Genomic DNA, 14,028 nt, shown 5'->3' on the forward strand with positions numbered 1-14,028 from the left:
TGTGACTGCTCCCAGAGTATGAACGAGATCAGACACCGAGCACACCAAGCTCGAGGGGACAGCCCAGCGAGACGCACGCTGCTCTAGGAACTGAGGACACTCTTTTCAAGGCAGCGAGCTGGGCTGTGAGAGGATGTCTACCATGGGAAAAGGGGGAACAGAAAAGGTCCAACGCCCTTCCCCGTCCACTGGCCCAGGCTGGGGCAGACGTCTCTGCACGGGGTTTGTCCTGGGCCCTCGCTGATCTTCACCTCAGTGATGGACCTGCTTCCCTCCCACCCACCCTGATCGGCCACTCGAGGCCAGGAGGCTGCCCTCCCCCAGGGCGCAGGTTGCCCAGCAGGGCGGTCCTGGATGGACCAGCCACAGTGGGGAAGCCCTACCGCAGATTCCAGAGGCGCCTGTGACATGCAGGTGACCCCGGTTGGCCTGACCCCGTTCAGAGCTCTGCTCGTAGCTCAGTGATCGGTCCGCAAACCCTCTGGAAACCCCACCAAGTAAACACCCAGCGGTGAGAAAGCTCGGATGACCAGGAGGAACGTGGCTCGCCATACCGGGTACCCCGCTGGCCTCACGCGTTCAGACTCAGACCACTTCTCCAAATTATACACTCGATTGCTTTCTGAATATTGAATCTGGGTTCATTAGCTCCTACAGATTTTCTGCAGGCCCAGCCCGCTCCTGAGACTGTTTAAACAGATTGTCACAAACTGTCACTGACATGGAGAAACAGACATCCAGTGTCACTTTGGAATGGAATGCTTTGACTCAAACGTTTCAATGTCTATTTATATTTTTTCAGGTTCTACGAAGGCAGAAATATTTTCTGCAATCCAATGTTTTTACTGGGGAGGCGGCCACAGAACAGCTAACTGTCCTCCAGGGGGTCACAGGATCGTGTTGTTCTCTTTCCAACAACTTCTGTGTCCTCAGCACGACGGTGCCGCGGCCGGAACAGGCCCTGCAACACGCCCCCTCTGGCGTTGGGCTAATCACACCCCATCTCCGCTGGGGGTACGACAGAGCCTGCTGTGCCCCCCCACCCCACTAGAACACAGGCTCTTAGCAGCTGGAGGGTCTTCGAACCTGGACAGGACCAAGAAATTTAAGTCTCCTGCTTCTTTGGATTTGATCACATAGAGCAACCATCAGTATCACCGGCTTCTGTATGTGCCAGTCGCCTTGTCAGGAAGAAACATGTTTTTCCTTCTCAATATCCTGCCCCCAAATTGTGACACAATCAACCACCCTTGGTGAAGCCTGTCTCCCTTGTGACTTCACTGTGGCCTCAGCCTACACTCTGCATGTCTTCACTGGTAAACGTGCAGATTCAGCAGAGAGCAGTCATGCTTTCTATGTGCCGTGCAGACGTGAGTATTTACTTAACTCCAGGAGGATGGCAAAGCACATGCACTGCTTCAGAATAAAATTAAATTTAATAAATGGGAAAGATAGCGACACTGAGAAAAAATAAGGGTAAAGAAGACAGTGGAACGTGAGAGTGAGGTTAATCTCAACGCGCCTTTGGTGTAAACGGCCCTCGTGTTTGCGGGGAGGGGAAGCCCATCAAAAGAAAAAGCACCGAGTGGATTGAACTGGACAGAGATGAGGGCCACTTCTTGATCCTGAAACAAGAGAGAACCCGTCCTCGTGGCCCTAACCACAGCTGTGCAGGTGGGCTGACTGTACACACACCTGTATCTTGACAAACAACAGTCTGCAGGGAGCTATTTTTATAAGATACGTCCAGTGTAGGCTTGGGACACAGCCCTGAAGTGGACGGAATCACTCAGTAGAGGAGAGGCCAGTGGTCTGTATACACTCACCTCCAGCTAACCCAAAGAGAAGGCGCTAGAAGACCAAGAGTGGGGGGCAATTCTTTCATGCAAATCGTCTACGCTTTTCTCAGATTTTGATAAAAATTGAGCTCCTCCCAGACATTGGGGGCCTGGAGTGTAATCTCTTTCTCTGAAGCTGGTGACACGAGGAGCTGCTGGCCTTCAGAATCACATGAAATAAGAAGCCTAATAATAAGACACCGGATAGAAGGATGTCCCCTTTTTACAGATGGCAGGATGGGGTTCTCCTCGAGAAGCAGTTGGGCTCCACTCAAGCACACACAGAACTGGGCAAGAAGGTCCTGAGTTTCCACAACCACATTTTCAGCCTAACAGATTTTAAGCAGGTGTAGCCAAATGCCTCCTTCAGCCATCGCCTCCAATGCTAGGAAAGATCCCTGATTCCAAGTGACATGGCCTCCCCGTGGACCCTCCAAGGTAAGCAGGTTGGAAAACACATGCTTAGGTACCAGATGGAGGTAAGTTTCTCTGTAGGTTTGCTAACTATACACCAGTAAATGATCATGTTTAGTTGTAGGAGGATTGACCCAGAGCCCGTCTTTGGAGGCAATACTTAGAGAGCAAGGACATTGTCTTCTATGGCCCAAGAGATGCAAGACTGTGGTAGAACGTTGCAGCCAACAGAGGTGAGACCCAAGTGGCCGCAGGCATGCTTGTGGGGATATCATGGCTAAGCTCCCCTGTTAACTGTGTCAACACTGACTCTTCACTAGAATACACATAAAAGGGCAGCTGCATCCTAGACTTTTCCTGGCCATCTCAAGTAATCTGAGCTTTGTCTGCGGAAATCTTGCACACATGGCCAATTCTTTCCAAAGAGGAAACACCGCAGGGGCCAGAAGAAGGATTCAGATGGCTCTGTCTCCAGCACCCCGAGCTGCAGTGGCCTTGCCTCCACACCTGAGGCAGAAATGGCGAGTCCGGTCCAGGCCCCTGAGCGGAGCGTCGTGCTGTGCGGGGCGGCCTCGACCGAGCTGGCGATAGGCTCGCATCACCTACGCTTAAGTAGAGTAACTGCTTACGGGATTCAGATTCCTTTCTAACCAGTGGAAGGACCTCGCTTCTTTAATGCATCAGGACCTCTCCATGTCATATACTCAGAACTTGACCCTGGTCGGGCTGAGAGATGTCTGCAATCACCAAAGCCGCAGATTGCTGATTTTTCGTTTTCTTTGCAAGGCAACTCTTATCTCAGCAGTTACCTGGCTCACACGGACTATGAAAGCCAGATCGGTGTCTTCACTGTGGCGTCTGGGAAGGTGTGTGCCAGGCTGTAAACACAGACTCACTTCCTCCTTCAGTGGTGAGAAAGCCCAAAGACCTCAGTTTGTCTTCTCTGGGCCGCGAGCTGCTTTCCTGATGGCGGGACTACAGTGGGCGCTCTGCACGGGGCAGGCAGACACGCAAGGTCACGTCCATCTGCCAGGCCCAGGAGTCCTAGACGACCCGCCCCTTGCCCGCCTTTGCTGCGAAGACACCCTCGCAGAGTCCGGAATGAAAATCACACTTCCCAGGAGAGGGGACACAAAAGCTAATGGCAAACTTAGAACAAGGTAAATGCTTCCTAGATTTGAACCTATCCTACTTATTCTTGATAGGAGGAAAGCGCATGAAAAATAGAACCCCCAAAGCCCAAGGCCGAGATGGAAGAAGCAAAGCCTAAGAACACCGGCATGGGAGCAGGACCGACTTTTAGTCCAAAATCCCACACTGGCTGTGGCCTCGTGCAGACCCTCCCTTCAGGGTGCAGAGTGGGGTCTGCTCCCTGGCTCACCCGCAGCTCCAGCCCCTCAAGTTCTAGTTCCCGTCTCTGTCGGTGTGGTGAGGCCTCCTGGAGAATCCCCTTCTAGTATCATCACTTCCTACGTGTCCTCATCCTAAGCGCCATCCCAGACACCTGAGCCAGACTGAGGAGGAATCGGGTCAGACCCCTTTGCGTCTCCCACGGCCAGGGGCCCAGGCATCCGGGGGCCTCCAGGAGCAAACCCTGTGCAGGGACCTCTGGAAGAAGAGCAAGAGCCCTGCTTCACAGATCTAAGGAACGAGGAGGGGTGGAGAGAGATTCCACTCATTTCTATTAATTTTGGTAAATTGAGCCTCATTCCAACTGGACACAGAGGGTGTCTGTGGTGGGTGTGTGTGTCTGTGTGCATATGTGTGTGTCTCTGTGTTCCATGACGAAGCACAACAACTTTATAACAATTTTCTTCTGGTTCCTTTAACACTAAATCACAGAGGCGTTCAATATAGTCCACCTTATAATGAGAGCCATACTATAAAGAATTTTGGTCCAATAAGATTCATGTAAATATGTGTGTGTGTGTGTGTGTGTGTGTAACTCTGATTGGCTTCAACATGATTTCTCTAGCTTAAATAGGTGTCACCTATGTAATTTAGGTATCAATGTGGTGACACCTAAATGATACAGACCTGGTCTATTTAATATCAACATGCTGATCTATAAAGCCCAGAGAAAATAACCCTCCCTCAGAGCTGTAGTGAAGATTAACTGTATTACTGTGTGTAAAGGTTCAAGACCAATACCTTGTAAGTTCTCAGTAAATCCTTGCCAGGGCGCACGCTGCTGCGGTTCTCGGTGCTACTGCTGTTTGTCTTGGGCACTTCTGACCCGCCAACCACAAACCTGTCAGTGGCTTTTTTAAATAAAAAATGAATTCTCCACATCTCAGGCAACACTGCCGCAGGATACAGTCCACACTCCTTAATGGGTATGGTCTCAATCTCACTGAGCCTCCAGCCTGTCTTCATTTATTGTACGATGACCTCGGTTTGCGGCATGAGTCTCTACTGGCCTCTTTGGTTTCATATATTTAAAGAATTTCTATAGAGATGCTCTGGATGGTAGAGCCAGAAGATAATCAAAGAGATCATTTCATCCATATTCATTTATGTGAAAATAGAGCGAAGTCACTGTCAGATAGATGCGCTATGAATTTAAACCTTCTCCCTAGAGAGGGGCTTCCGAAAAAGATGGCTCTTTCCAGCGTTTGCTAAGGTGACTGTCAGGAAGCTTAGGCACACACCTCTGCTTGGTCAGAGGTGAAGGGAGCACGTCATGGGCGCTTCCCATGTCACGTCCTCAACACTTCCTCGACCAGGGTATAAAAGCAACCCACTTCTGCCCTAAAGCATTTTGTATCTCAGCGTCTCCTTAGTGGAGAAGACTCTCTGCAGAGCTGTTGACATGAGAAACAGCGTCACGCGGTGGAAAGGGCTTTGGATTAGTGGTGGGAAGACAATCATAGCAGCCGCTTCGGGACACGGGGCAACCTCCTCACCTCTACTGAGTTAGGTGTTAAGTGGTCAATCAGACATCATGCAGAAGTGGACTCTAGTCCACTGGTGCATTCTGGGAAAATAGGATGGGCAAAAAGATTTGGTTCACTCAATGATAAAGAGTGAGGTCAACAAATGACATGGCACGACTAGGAAAAAGGGAGGGTTACCGGGAATGGGGGCGTGCACAGCTATCCCTTTGTATTTCTGGTATCTATTTTGCTCCTTTCTTTTCTTCAAAACTTTTTCTCCATTAGAGAAATTACAAAGATAAAATTCCTATTCTGCTGCATTTGAATAAGCAAATTTATCCCTCTGTAAGATAACAAGTGGGGATCATTTAACAGGGCAAAGTATTAAACAAAACCTTGACTTCAACCACACTTTTTAGAGCCTGTCAAAGGGTGCTCCCAAAAGGGTTGTTTCATGACAGACGATGCATGTTTCTCAGGAGATTTTTTAAAAATCAGAAATCTAACACTTCCTGAATTTAAGGAATCTCTGATGACAATACCATTCTGCATCAATTGTCAGATTCTGAGATGTCTGACTTTGAACAGAGGGAGGTGCCTCAGGTTCTCTGTAAATAAGGACAATATACAGTTTAAGTAAGTTAATTAATTCAATAAGCAAAAGCACAGAGAAAAGACGGAGAAGTGGGATGAGAACTCATAACCCAAAACTCTTCTGCTGGAAATCACTCTTGAACAATCTGTCTTAGGAATTTCTGAAAGTTAACTAACAGCCAAAGAGTAGTCAATTTATCTTTTTCCCTCAGAGGGAGAAACCCTTGATTTTTCTGAAAAATTGTTCTCGATTTGACAAGTCAGAAGAGAGCGAAGAAAAAAATTAAATCATCCTGTCAGTGAAAACATTCTAGAAGTTTCCATGGCCTGCTGGTATTCATTATAAACCAGGTTTTGAGAAGCTTCCACCATCATTGGTCACTGGGGAGTGTCCAAGCAGCCCAACACACAGCTTATGTATTTGAGCCCTGTGGTCTTGGTTGGTCCAATTGAATTTGCAGGGAATTAAGTTATCAGGAAGAATAAAACTCAATTTCTACCATCACTGGGCCATTTTCATTAGTCCTGCCTCTATTCTAGGAGTAATAACCCCAGTGCTCTGGCCAATATCCAACCTGGATAGTGGCATTTTGCCTGTCTCCATTCCCTTCAAAACTTCTGCAGGAGTGATTTTTAACTCTCACTCCCCAGGACTGTGCAGCGTTGGGCTGACCGCAGACTGCCAAGAGAGTCCTAACCCAAAAAGCGCTATCTAGGGGGCGGGCAAATAGTCCTGACGTTGGCACAAAAGCTGGAAAAGAGCTTTTAAGAACGATAACATGACATTTTCAGATAGAAGCGGAAACTTTCGTCACGCACCAGTCTCCATTTCCCTGATTTTTCTAACTGTTACAGCGTTGCTGTCTTGTTTAAGATCATCAGTCCTGGGATCATAAAACTGTGATCTTCTCCTCCAGAGTGCTGGCCCTGGGTTTTAAGGAGCTCTGCGTCCCCCAAAGCATCTGGCCTTGGGCCAGCCACTCCATAGGCTTGAGTTTATAAAGAAGGAATCCTAAGTTACAACAGGAAGATAAAGCAGAGCAGGTAAGTGCAGTTGCAGGGTTCAGACCAGTTCTGGATTTAAAACACGGGAGAATCAGGAGGATAATGGGACCGATGAGAATGATTCAGTAAAGGGTTGGAGTACAGACAGGAGGAGGGCAACAGAGGGGGTCTGAACCGCTTCTTTCGGTGATGAGGAGGGACCAGGGAACACTTTCTTTTGGGGCCTGTGTGCCCACCAGGCCTGGGGGATCTGCAGATCACAGGCTGTCACCTGGGAGCCCACAGCCTATCCAAGATCAAGACCAAATCAGGAATCGTTATGTGTGCTGAGAAAAGACTGGGGAAACAGCGCATTTACAACGAAAGGAACAAAGATGTCGAAAATGTAAAATTACAGCTGCAGCTGTGATGTAAAGAACTTTCCGACAAGGCCGATGGTTATGAAGGGCCAGTCACTGAGAGAGAACTGGACTTCTAGACGCACGCATCCCTTTCCTGGAGCAGACGAGTCGCTGGGCTGAGATGCGGGTTTCATGGTGGGGAGAAGGGGCAAGGTGTCAGGGTGAAGCTCGATGGCCTCAGCCAAGCTGCGACTTCATCTGGCAGCGACGGCCGTTACCACCAGGATGGACGCCTGGCCGGCCCGTGCCTCCTAAGAGGCTTCTGCTGCTGCTGGGGGTGAGGGGTCAGACATCTGCTCAGCGCCCGTCTGGGGACTTGGCTGGAGGGAGTCAGCGCCGCCGGCAACAAAGAGAGAGAATATGAAGTCGAAACCAGCAGGCCGCCCACCAGCTGTGGGCCCAGGACAAGTGTGTAAACTGTTTTTAGTGAATTCGAGTTGTAGATTTCACTTGAAAGACTATGAAGGAAAGAGATGGTCTCTCCATTCTCCTGCCCCTTTTAAACCACGTTTCTACCTAATACTGAAGACTTGCACGAGTTTAGACCTCTCAGCTCCCCGTGCAGGTACATCCTAAAGGGTAAGGTCGCTCCTCTTAGGTTCATTCAGAAAAATCAAGAAATAGCCTCAACGCTCGCTTTTCTCCATTCAGCTAAGCCTTAATAAATGGAAGAAGCGCCCAACGCCTTTTTGTAAGTCACTTAACATTTTCAGTTGACCTTTATTTTTCTTTCCTCTTCATGTTAAGAAAAAAAAAAATAGCCTTTGCTTCCTCGACTTGCCTTTATTTGTTCTTACTTTATTGCGAATGAGTAATTCCCATAATCTCCTCCAAGCTTTCTCCAATTTCTCCTATTCTCTTAAAAACGGAGAAAAATATCAACTGAACTAAATATCCTAATAAAAAATCTGAGACTTCTGCCAAGTGTAGTACAATGGTTACGTTTTAGTTCTCGTCTTCTGGATGCCTCTGCACATCCTAGCATCCTATCGACTTTTTTTTTTTTTTAAAGAAACAGTAAGTACCAAATAAAGGATTTGTTTCACACATGTTCCCTCGTGTCTGATCAGGCTTTCCCCAGTTCCCTGTGAGTGATTCTCTGTGACATCTGAGACAGAGCCCGCGTCTCAGGACTCCCCTGCGGGATATCACGTATTCCCAAACCCTGGACTCCCCTGGCTTCCCTTGTTCCTGGATTCCTGTCTTATGAACCTTTAGGATGGAAATTACACATGTGCTTTTAACTGAGTTTCTACTCGTAACATCCTGTCCTCAAGGAACCTGGATTTAATGGTCCCTTTCTTTGTCGTGCTTTCTACAAAATGCAGTTTTCTTCTAAAGGATTAGTCATCTTTTTCAGCTACAGATTTAATATTTTAAATTTCATATTTAATCATCAAGCTCACCAGTCGAAAAACAAAATAACGGAGGTCAGTCTCTGTCCCAAGCATTGCTACTCAAAACAGTCCCTTCCACATGGGAGTCCAACCCAAACTTGGACACCGAGTGAACCAGCAATGATGTTTAGCTATAAAGTCATCAGACAGCTCTTAAGAGCAAAACGCTGTTTAAAACCCTCTCCTACACACAGCACACCTGTCCTCACCTCCACAAGGCTTCGTGCTGGGAAACAGGTACCAGGAAGCCTCTCCAAGCTGGGGATGAGGAGCCCACTGCGGGTGCAGAGCACATGCAGGGTCCCCAGCGAGTGTGCTCCCAGCTCAGCTAAAATCATGACTGTCTGTGACGTCAGTACTTGATCTGACACGGAATCACAGAGGCTGACACTTCTAATGGGTGAAATACTGACATCTCCTATTGTCTCTGAAAGAGCCTCAAAGGCCCAGGCCACTTTGGAGGGGAGTAAACACTGGTCCCTAAGTGCCATGCAGTCCTCGGCACAGATGCCAGGTTCAGAGTCTAATTACCTCTGGGAAAGTGTCTTAGGGCAAGGTAAGGATCATTTTATGCTGCCTCAGGAAATCATGATTAATTTTGGAAACATTTAGAGTTGTGCTAAAATATTGCTTGGAAAATCCAGGTGGTGCTTTGAGGGTTTCTAATTGAATCAAAGACCCTATTGTACCTGCAATCACTAAGGCCCTGAGAAAAGAGATTTTCATGGCTGTTGACTTCAAAAGGCTCTGTGTGGTGGCTTAACTCTCCCTCAGAGGGGCTTTTAGGTTAGGGAGGGGGCTTTGATCGCCGCTGATTGCTGTGAGGTCCACAGAGCTGCCGCCGGAGATGCTATGGGCGGGGCTGTTTAATCAAAATAAATACACGTGGCAGATCTGGGTGCCAGCATGGAGGAGATTTGTGGGGCAGGGGACAATTGATGGCTCCGGTTTGGGGGATGAAGCAGTAAAGTAAGGAGGCCATTTTCCGGTACCAGAAAACCTCAGACACTTTTCACCACCCTCTTGTTGGTGATGGGGCTATACCACTAACACTCTGAAGCCCCAGAAGGACATCAGAGCTTCCCCCAAAATTGGTGGAGGAGAGAAAGGCTAGGAGTAGAGAATGAGGTTTCTCCCTGTGGACTCAACTGCTCTCAGAACTCTCTCTACCTGCCCTCCCGTCTTTAGGTTCTTCCTTATCGAAGGCCTACAAGTATTTGATTGTGTTGCACGGTAACTAACAAAACCAGTGACTGCTCCATCAGAAGAGACTAAATGAAGCAAAAGGCCAGAGGAGAGTGAAAGCCTGTTGATCCTGTTAAAACTGCACCTCAGAGGGCTTCCCTGGTGGCGCAGTGGTTGAGAATCTGCCTGCCGATGCAGGGGACACGGGTTTGAGCCCTGGTCTGGGAAGATCCCACATGACGCAGAGCAACTAGGCCCGTGAGCCACAACTACTGAGCCTGCGCGTCTGGAGCCTGTGCTCCGCAACAAGAGAGGCCGCGATAGTGAGAGGCCCGCGCACCACCACGATGAAGAGTGGCCCCCGCTCGCCGCAACTAGAGAAAGCCCTCGCACAGAAACGAAGACCCAACACAGCCATAAATAATAAAATAAATAAATAATAAATAAAATTGCACCTCAGAATGACAATCAGCCAAAAAAATGTATTTAAGTGTAAAAGACACAAATCATCTGATCGGTACAAGTTAGAGGAGGTCATAAACGCTAAGCCATAAAGCTTACTTATTGTGACTTTACTTGTAATAAACTCTCCCTCATCAATCTTTCCCACCAGCTCCCTCCGGAACCAGTTCCTCGACAGGGATGGGGGAGCCAGGTCTGTGGATGGGCTGCTCTCTGGGCGCCAAGTGCAGGCGCATCTCCATCCGCCGTGGCCTCTGCCTACATCTCATCTCTGCGACGGTCACGTGTGTGGCCTCCCGTGGCCTTCAGCTGCCACACGTGGGTGTGCAAGTCTCTCCACCAAGGAGAGAGAACAGGGTGGGCTCTCCCTCCTTCCCCTGGTCAGAGAGCAGCCTGAGGCCGAAGCAGAACAATGAACTCTGTCTATCAGGTCACCCTCTTCCCACAGAGAAATCGCACTCATTGAAGACTCATGCTCTGTGCCCTTTAAGTCAGGAAAACCACTGGGTGAGTCTAAGTCTACCAGTTGTCACTCAACACAGAAGAGTCAGACAGGCTCAGAATAGGAAAAGAAACCCTGCCTGGTGCCCTTAATTTGCAAACTCTTTTCCAGGCGCCCAGGGCCTCCTGTGGGCTCCTTGCCATGCTGGCGGGTGGGCATCCCAGGGCTCAGCCCATCTCTCAGGAGGACCACGTGGCACACAGGGCGGAGCTTGTAACTCAGCACCTGCAAAGCGGCATCAGGTACCCTGGACGCAGTGGGAGCACAGACGCCTGGCGTCAGCCAGGGCGAGCCTCCCCGAGAAGCCGGGTCCCGCAGGACGCACGGAGGACCGGGGAAGGTGCAGAAGGGGGTGAGGGGCAAGATCCTGGCGACGGAGACTCCCCGTAGCTGTGAGGAGGCCTTCAGCAGAGACAGGGGACGGCGGAAGGGGATGAAGGAAGTGACGGGCAGGCCAGCGAGCAGGGAAGATAGGTTGGTCCAAAAGCCACCGAGATTAAGAGATGCCAGCGCAAAATGAGGCAGGGCAGGTTTGTAGAGGGAGAAAGGTGTGGTCTAATGCCTTTTTTTAAAAACTTCCCTCACGCTGGTTTTTGACTTCTCTCAAGATGGTATGACAGTCGTATGAGGAAAGTTACAGAAGAAAAGAAGAATCTTCGAGAGCCAAAATCATGACCCAATTCTCAGGAAGTGACCCCTCAGGCTGGAGCTTGATCTCTCCATAGGCTGAAGCACTGGCCTCCGAAGAGTAAATGATCATTTTAGTGTGAGCCGGAAAATCTGCGTACGCTCCTACACAGCATGTAAATAAATATTTGGCAGTCAACAAAGCCCCTAAAACGTGAATTGTGTGTGAGGATATTATCAGCCTGGCTTGAAAAATAAAGGACCCTTATTGGCCGAAACTTAGAAAAACTGCTTAAAATGAAAACCATCCCTTTTTAGAAGAAAATGCATTGGCATGTGACTTAACAAGTGTCTGCCTACCCACCACGGTCCTGTATTATTCTGGAAATTGTTTTCTCCTCTCCACAAGAACAGCCTTGATCCGGGAGTTATTTTAAGACCTATTTGTTTTTCCCTAATAAGGATAATTATCTCCAGAGAAGCAAAATGATTAAGTGGTCATGAACAGTACACTCCCAAACATCTATAATTGCAAAATGAGCTGACCTTTACCAAGTTTGTGTAAAATAGTTTTCATGCTTGGGGACTTGGGCTTCACTGAAGGTGGGGGAAGGAAAGGGCACCTTTGTGCTCACAGCCTAACCGACCTCCTCTCCTACGGGGTGTGGTTTCTGTAGCTCTGATGGGCACCTCTTCACATGGTTTTCCCTGAAGTGCTAGATGCTCTGTCTCTAAATGGCCCATCTGACTCCCAGACGAGCCAGGAATGATGTCACATGGTACTTCTCAATATCCAGGATCAGCACTTCTCAGAAGATGAATGACCACTCCAGCCTTTAAATCCAGAGTCCCAGCGCAGGGTTCCATGTACTGGATTCCACCATGAACGCAGATTCCTTCCTAGCCAAGCGCACCCACCAAGAGGAGATGGGAGGGGTTGTGTTCTGTCTGTCGTAGCATCTCTAACCAGTGAAGGGCAGAGCTTGACCGCACATTCATTAATGACATTCATATTATATGTGCAAAAACCACATGCAGCTCAATTTAGAAGGAATGCAGTTTTGGATTATCAAAAAAAAAAAAAGTTGAGGGAACAGTGGTTGACTTCGCCTTCCACTGCAGGGGGTGCGGGTTCAATCCCTGGTCGGGGAGCTAAGATCCCACATGCCTCGTGGCCAAAAAACCAAAACATAAAACAGAAGCAATAGTGTAACAAATTCAATAAAGACTTTAAAAATGGTCCACATCAAAAAAAATCTTAAAAAAAAAAAAAAATCGAGAGTCTTGGAACGTCAGAGACAAAGAACAGATTGCCTGAAGTTTCTGCGGCACGGTTAAGACTAGCTAAAAGGAGCAAACATTCACTGGGGTCTTTCCATGGACCAAGCATATGCTAAATTCATTATTTCCTGTTAAGAAAGCTATTGTCCACCGGTGTTAAAACCTGACTTCAGAAGCAAGAGATTGTCCCAGATAAGGGAGGGAGAGAGCGCCCTTCTGATTGGACGACACCATTCGGGGAGCTCCAGGATCCAGAAAGCAGCCTGATTCATGAACATAAACCCCACTGACCATGCACACAGACAGACATCGTGCGATGATAATAATAATGTCAGAGATTCCACCACCTGCATCGAAAGGAAGGCGTGGAGAGGGGAAACAGCGGAAGACCCACGACAAATGTCTCAGGATAAGCATGGGACAGCGGAGTGGTCTGGGCACGGCTGTGCTTTGCTCCCCCCGCCCCTGGACCAGGTCCTGCCTTCTCCCCTCCCTCTGTGTCCAGTGCCTTCGTTCCAGGTATGGCTGGAGGGATACGGAGGTGGACGGGTGACCCTCTAGTCTTCTCTACCTCTGCTCACAGCAGAGAAACATCTTTACCTTTCGGAGTGTAAAACCCTCTTTATCAATGACAGTACAAATCATGCAAGGACCACAGAATTTTTCTAAACAGGAAATTATCCAGACTCTGTGTAAGACCAAGATCCAACACTCGCGCTAGAAGAAAGACGTTAGAGAATGGTTTTCCTGGTCTCTGAGGCTGTGGGTACATGTACACAATCTGGAGGCATTTAAAGGAAAAAACGAGGATGGAAATGCAGCAAAATAGCATCCAGCTTTGCAGCCCCACCGACGCCGCTGAAACTGCCATGATGCAGAAGTCCTGTCTCTAACTCTGCGATCTCATCAGATAACTGCAACCCGGCGGGGGTCGGCCGGCGCGGGGCTCACGCCACACGACCAAGTTCAATCGCACATGAATTCCTGGAAGACGCTGGGTCCAGGCGGGGCTTGAGGTTTAACTGTTGAAATCATCATTCTTGGTGTATCACAAACACTTATGGGCTTTTTGATGAAAGAGAACATCCATCAAACATTTCTGGGAATGTATTTTTAATAATCATAAGGTTAAACTCACCGCCTCTGTTCATTTGAAATCATTCTTTGCAACTAAATTCGCTTGAGATCCTTCCTCATCCTAAATCTGCAAGAAAACTCGAAGTGGCAGCTGGCGCATCCGACCGAACCCGTCGTTCTACTCACCTTGGAGCTGGCGGCCCTTGTACAAATCCCTTGTTTTGGTCGGATGAGCCCTGGCCGTGTTGTCACATTTCGGCTGTTCGTACCTACGAGGAGGGGAAGGAAAGAGAAAAGAGCCAGTTTGAGACACTGAGATGGGGGCTGCCTTCCGTACCCGGGTGTTCACACCACAGGCTTCCTTGGTCC

General features: G+C 48.7%; 1 protein-coding gene across 5 annotated transcripts in view; it reads right to left on the reverse strand.

The window, feature by feature from the left end:
- Nucleotides 1–14,028, reverse strand: part of SMOC2 (SPARC related modular calcium binding 2) — a 156,348-nt gene that overhangs the window by 30,215 nt on the left and 112,105 nt on the right. For all 5 annotated transcript variants that reach the window (XM_082406325.1, XM_082406324.1, XM_082406323.1 and 2 more), the window contains one exon: nucleotides 13,846–13,928. In XM_082406325.1, coding sequence (XP_082262451.1) covers nucleotides 13,846–13,928 — 83 coding nt within the window. The remainder of the gene's footprint in view (nucleotides 1–13,845; nucleotides 13,929–14,028) is intronic.

This window comes from Balaenoptera borealis (assembly GCF_965194805.1).
Source record: "Balaenoptera borealis genome assembly, chromosome: 9".
Lineage (NCBI taxonomy): Eukaryota > Metazoa > Chordata > Mammalia > Artiodactyla > Balaenopteridae > Balaenoptera > Balaenoptera borealis.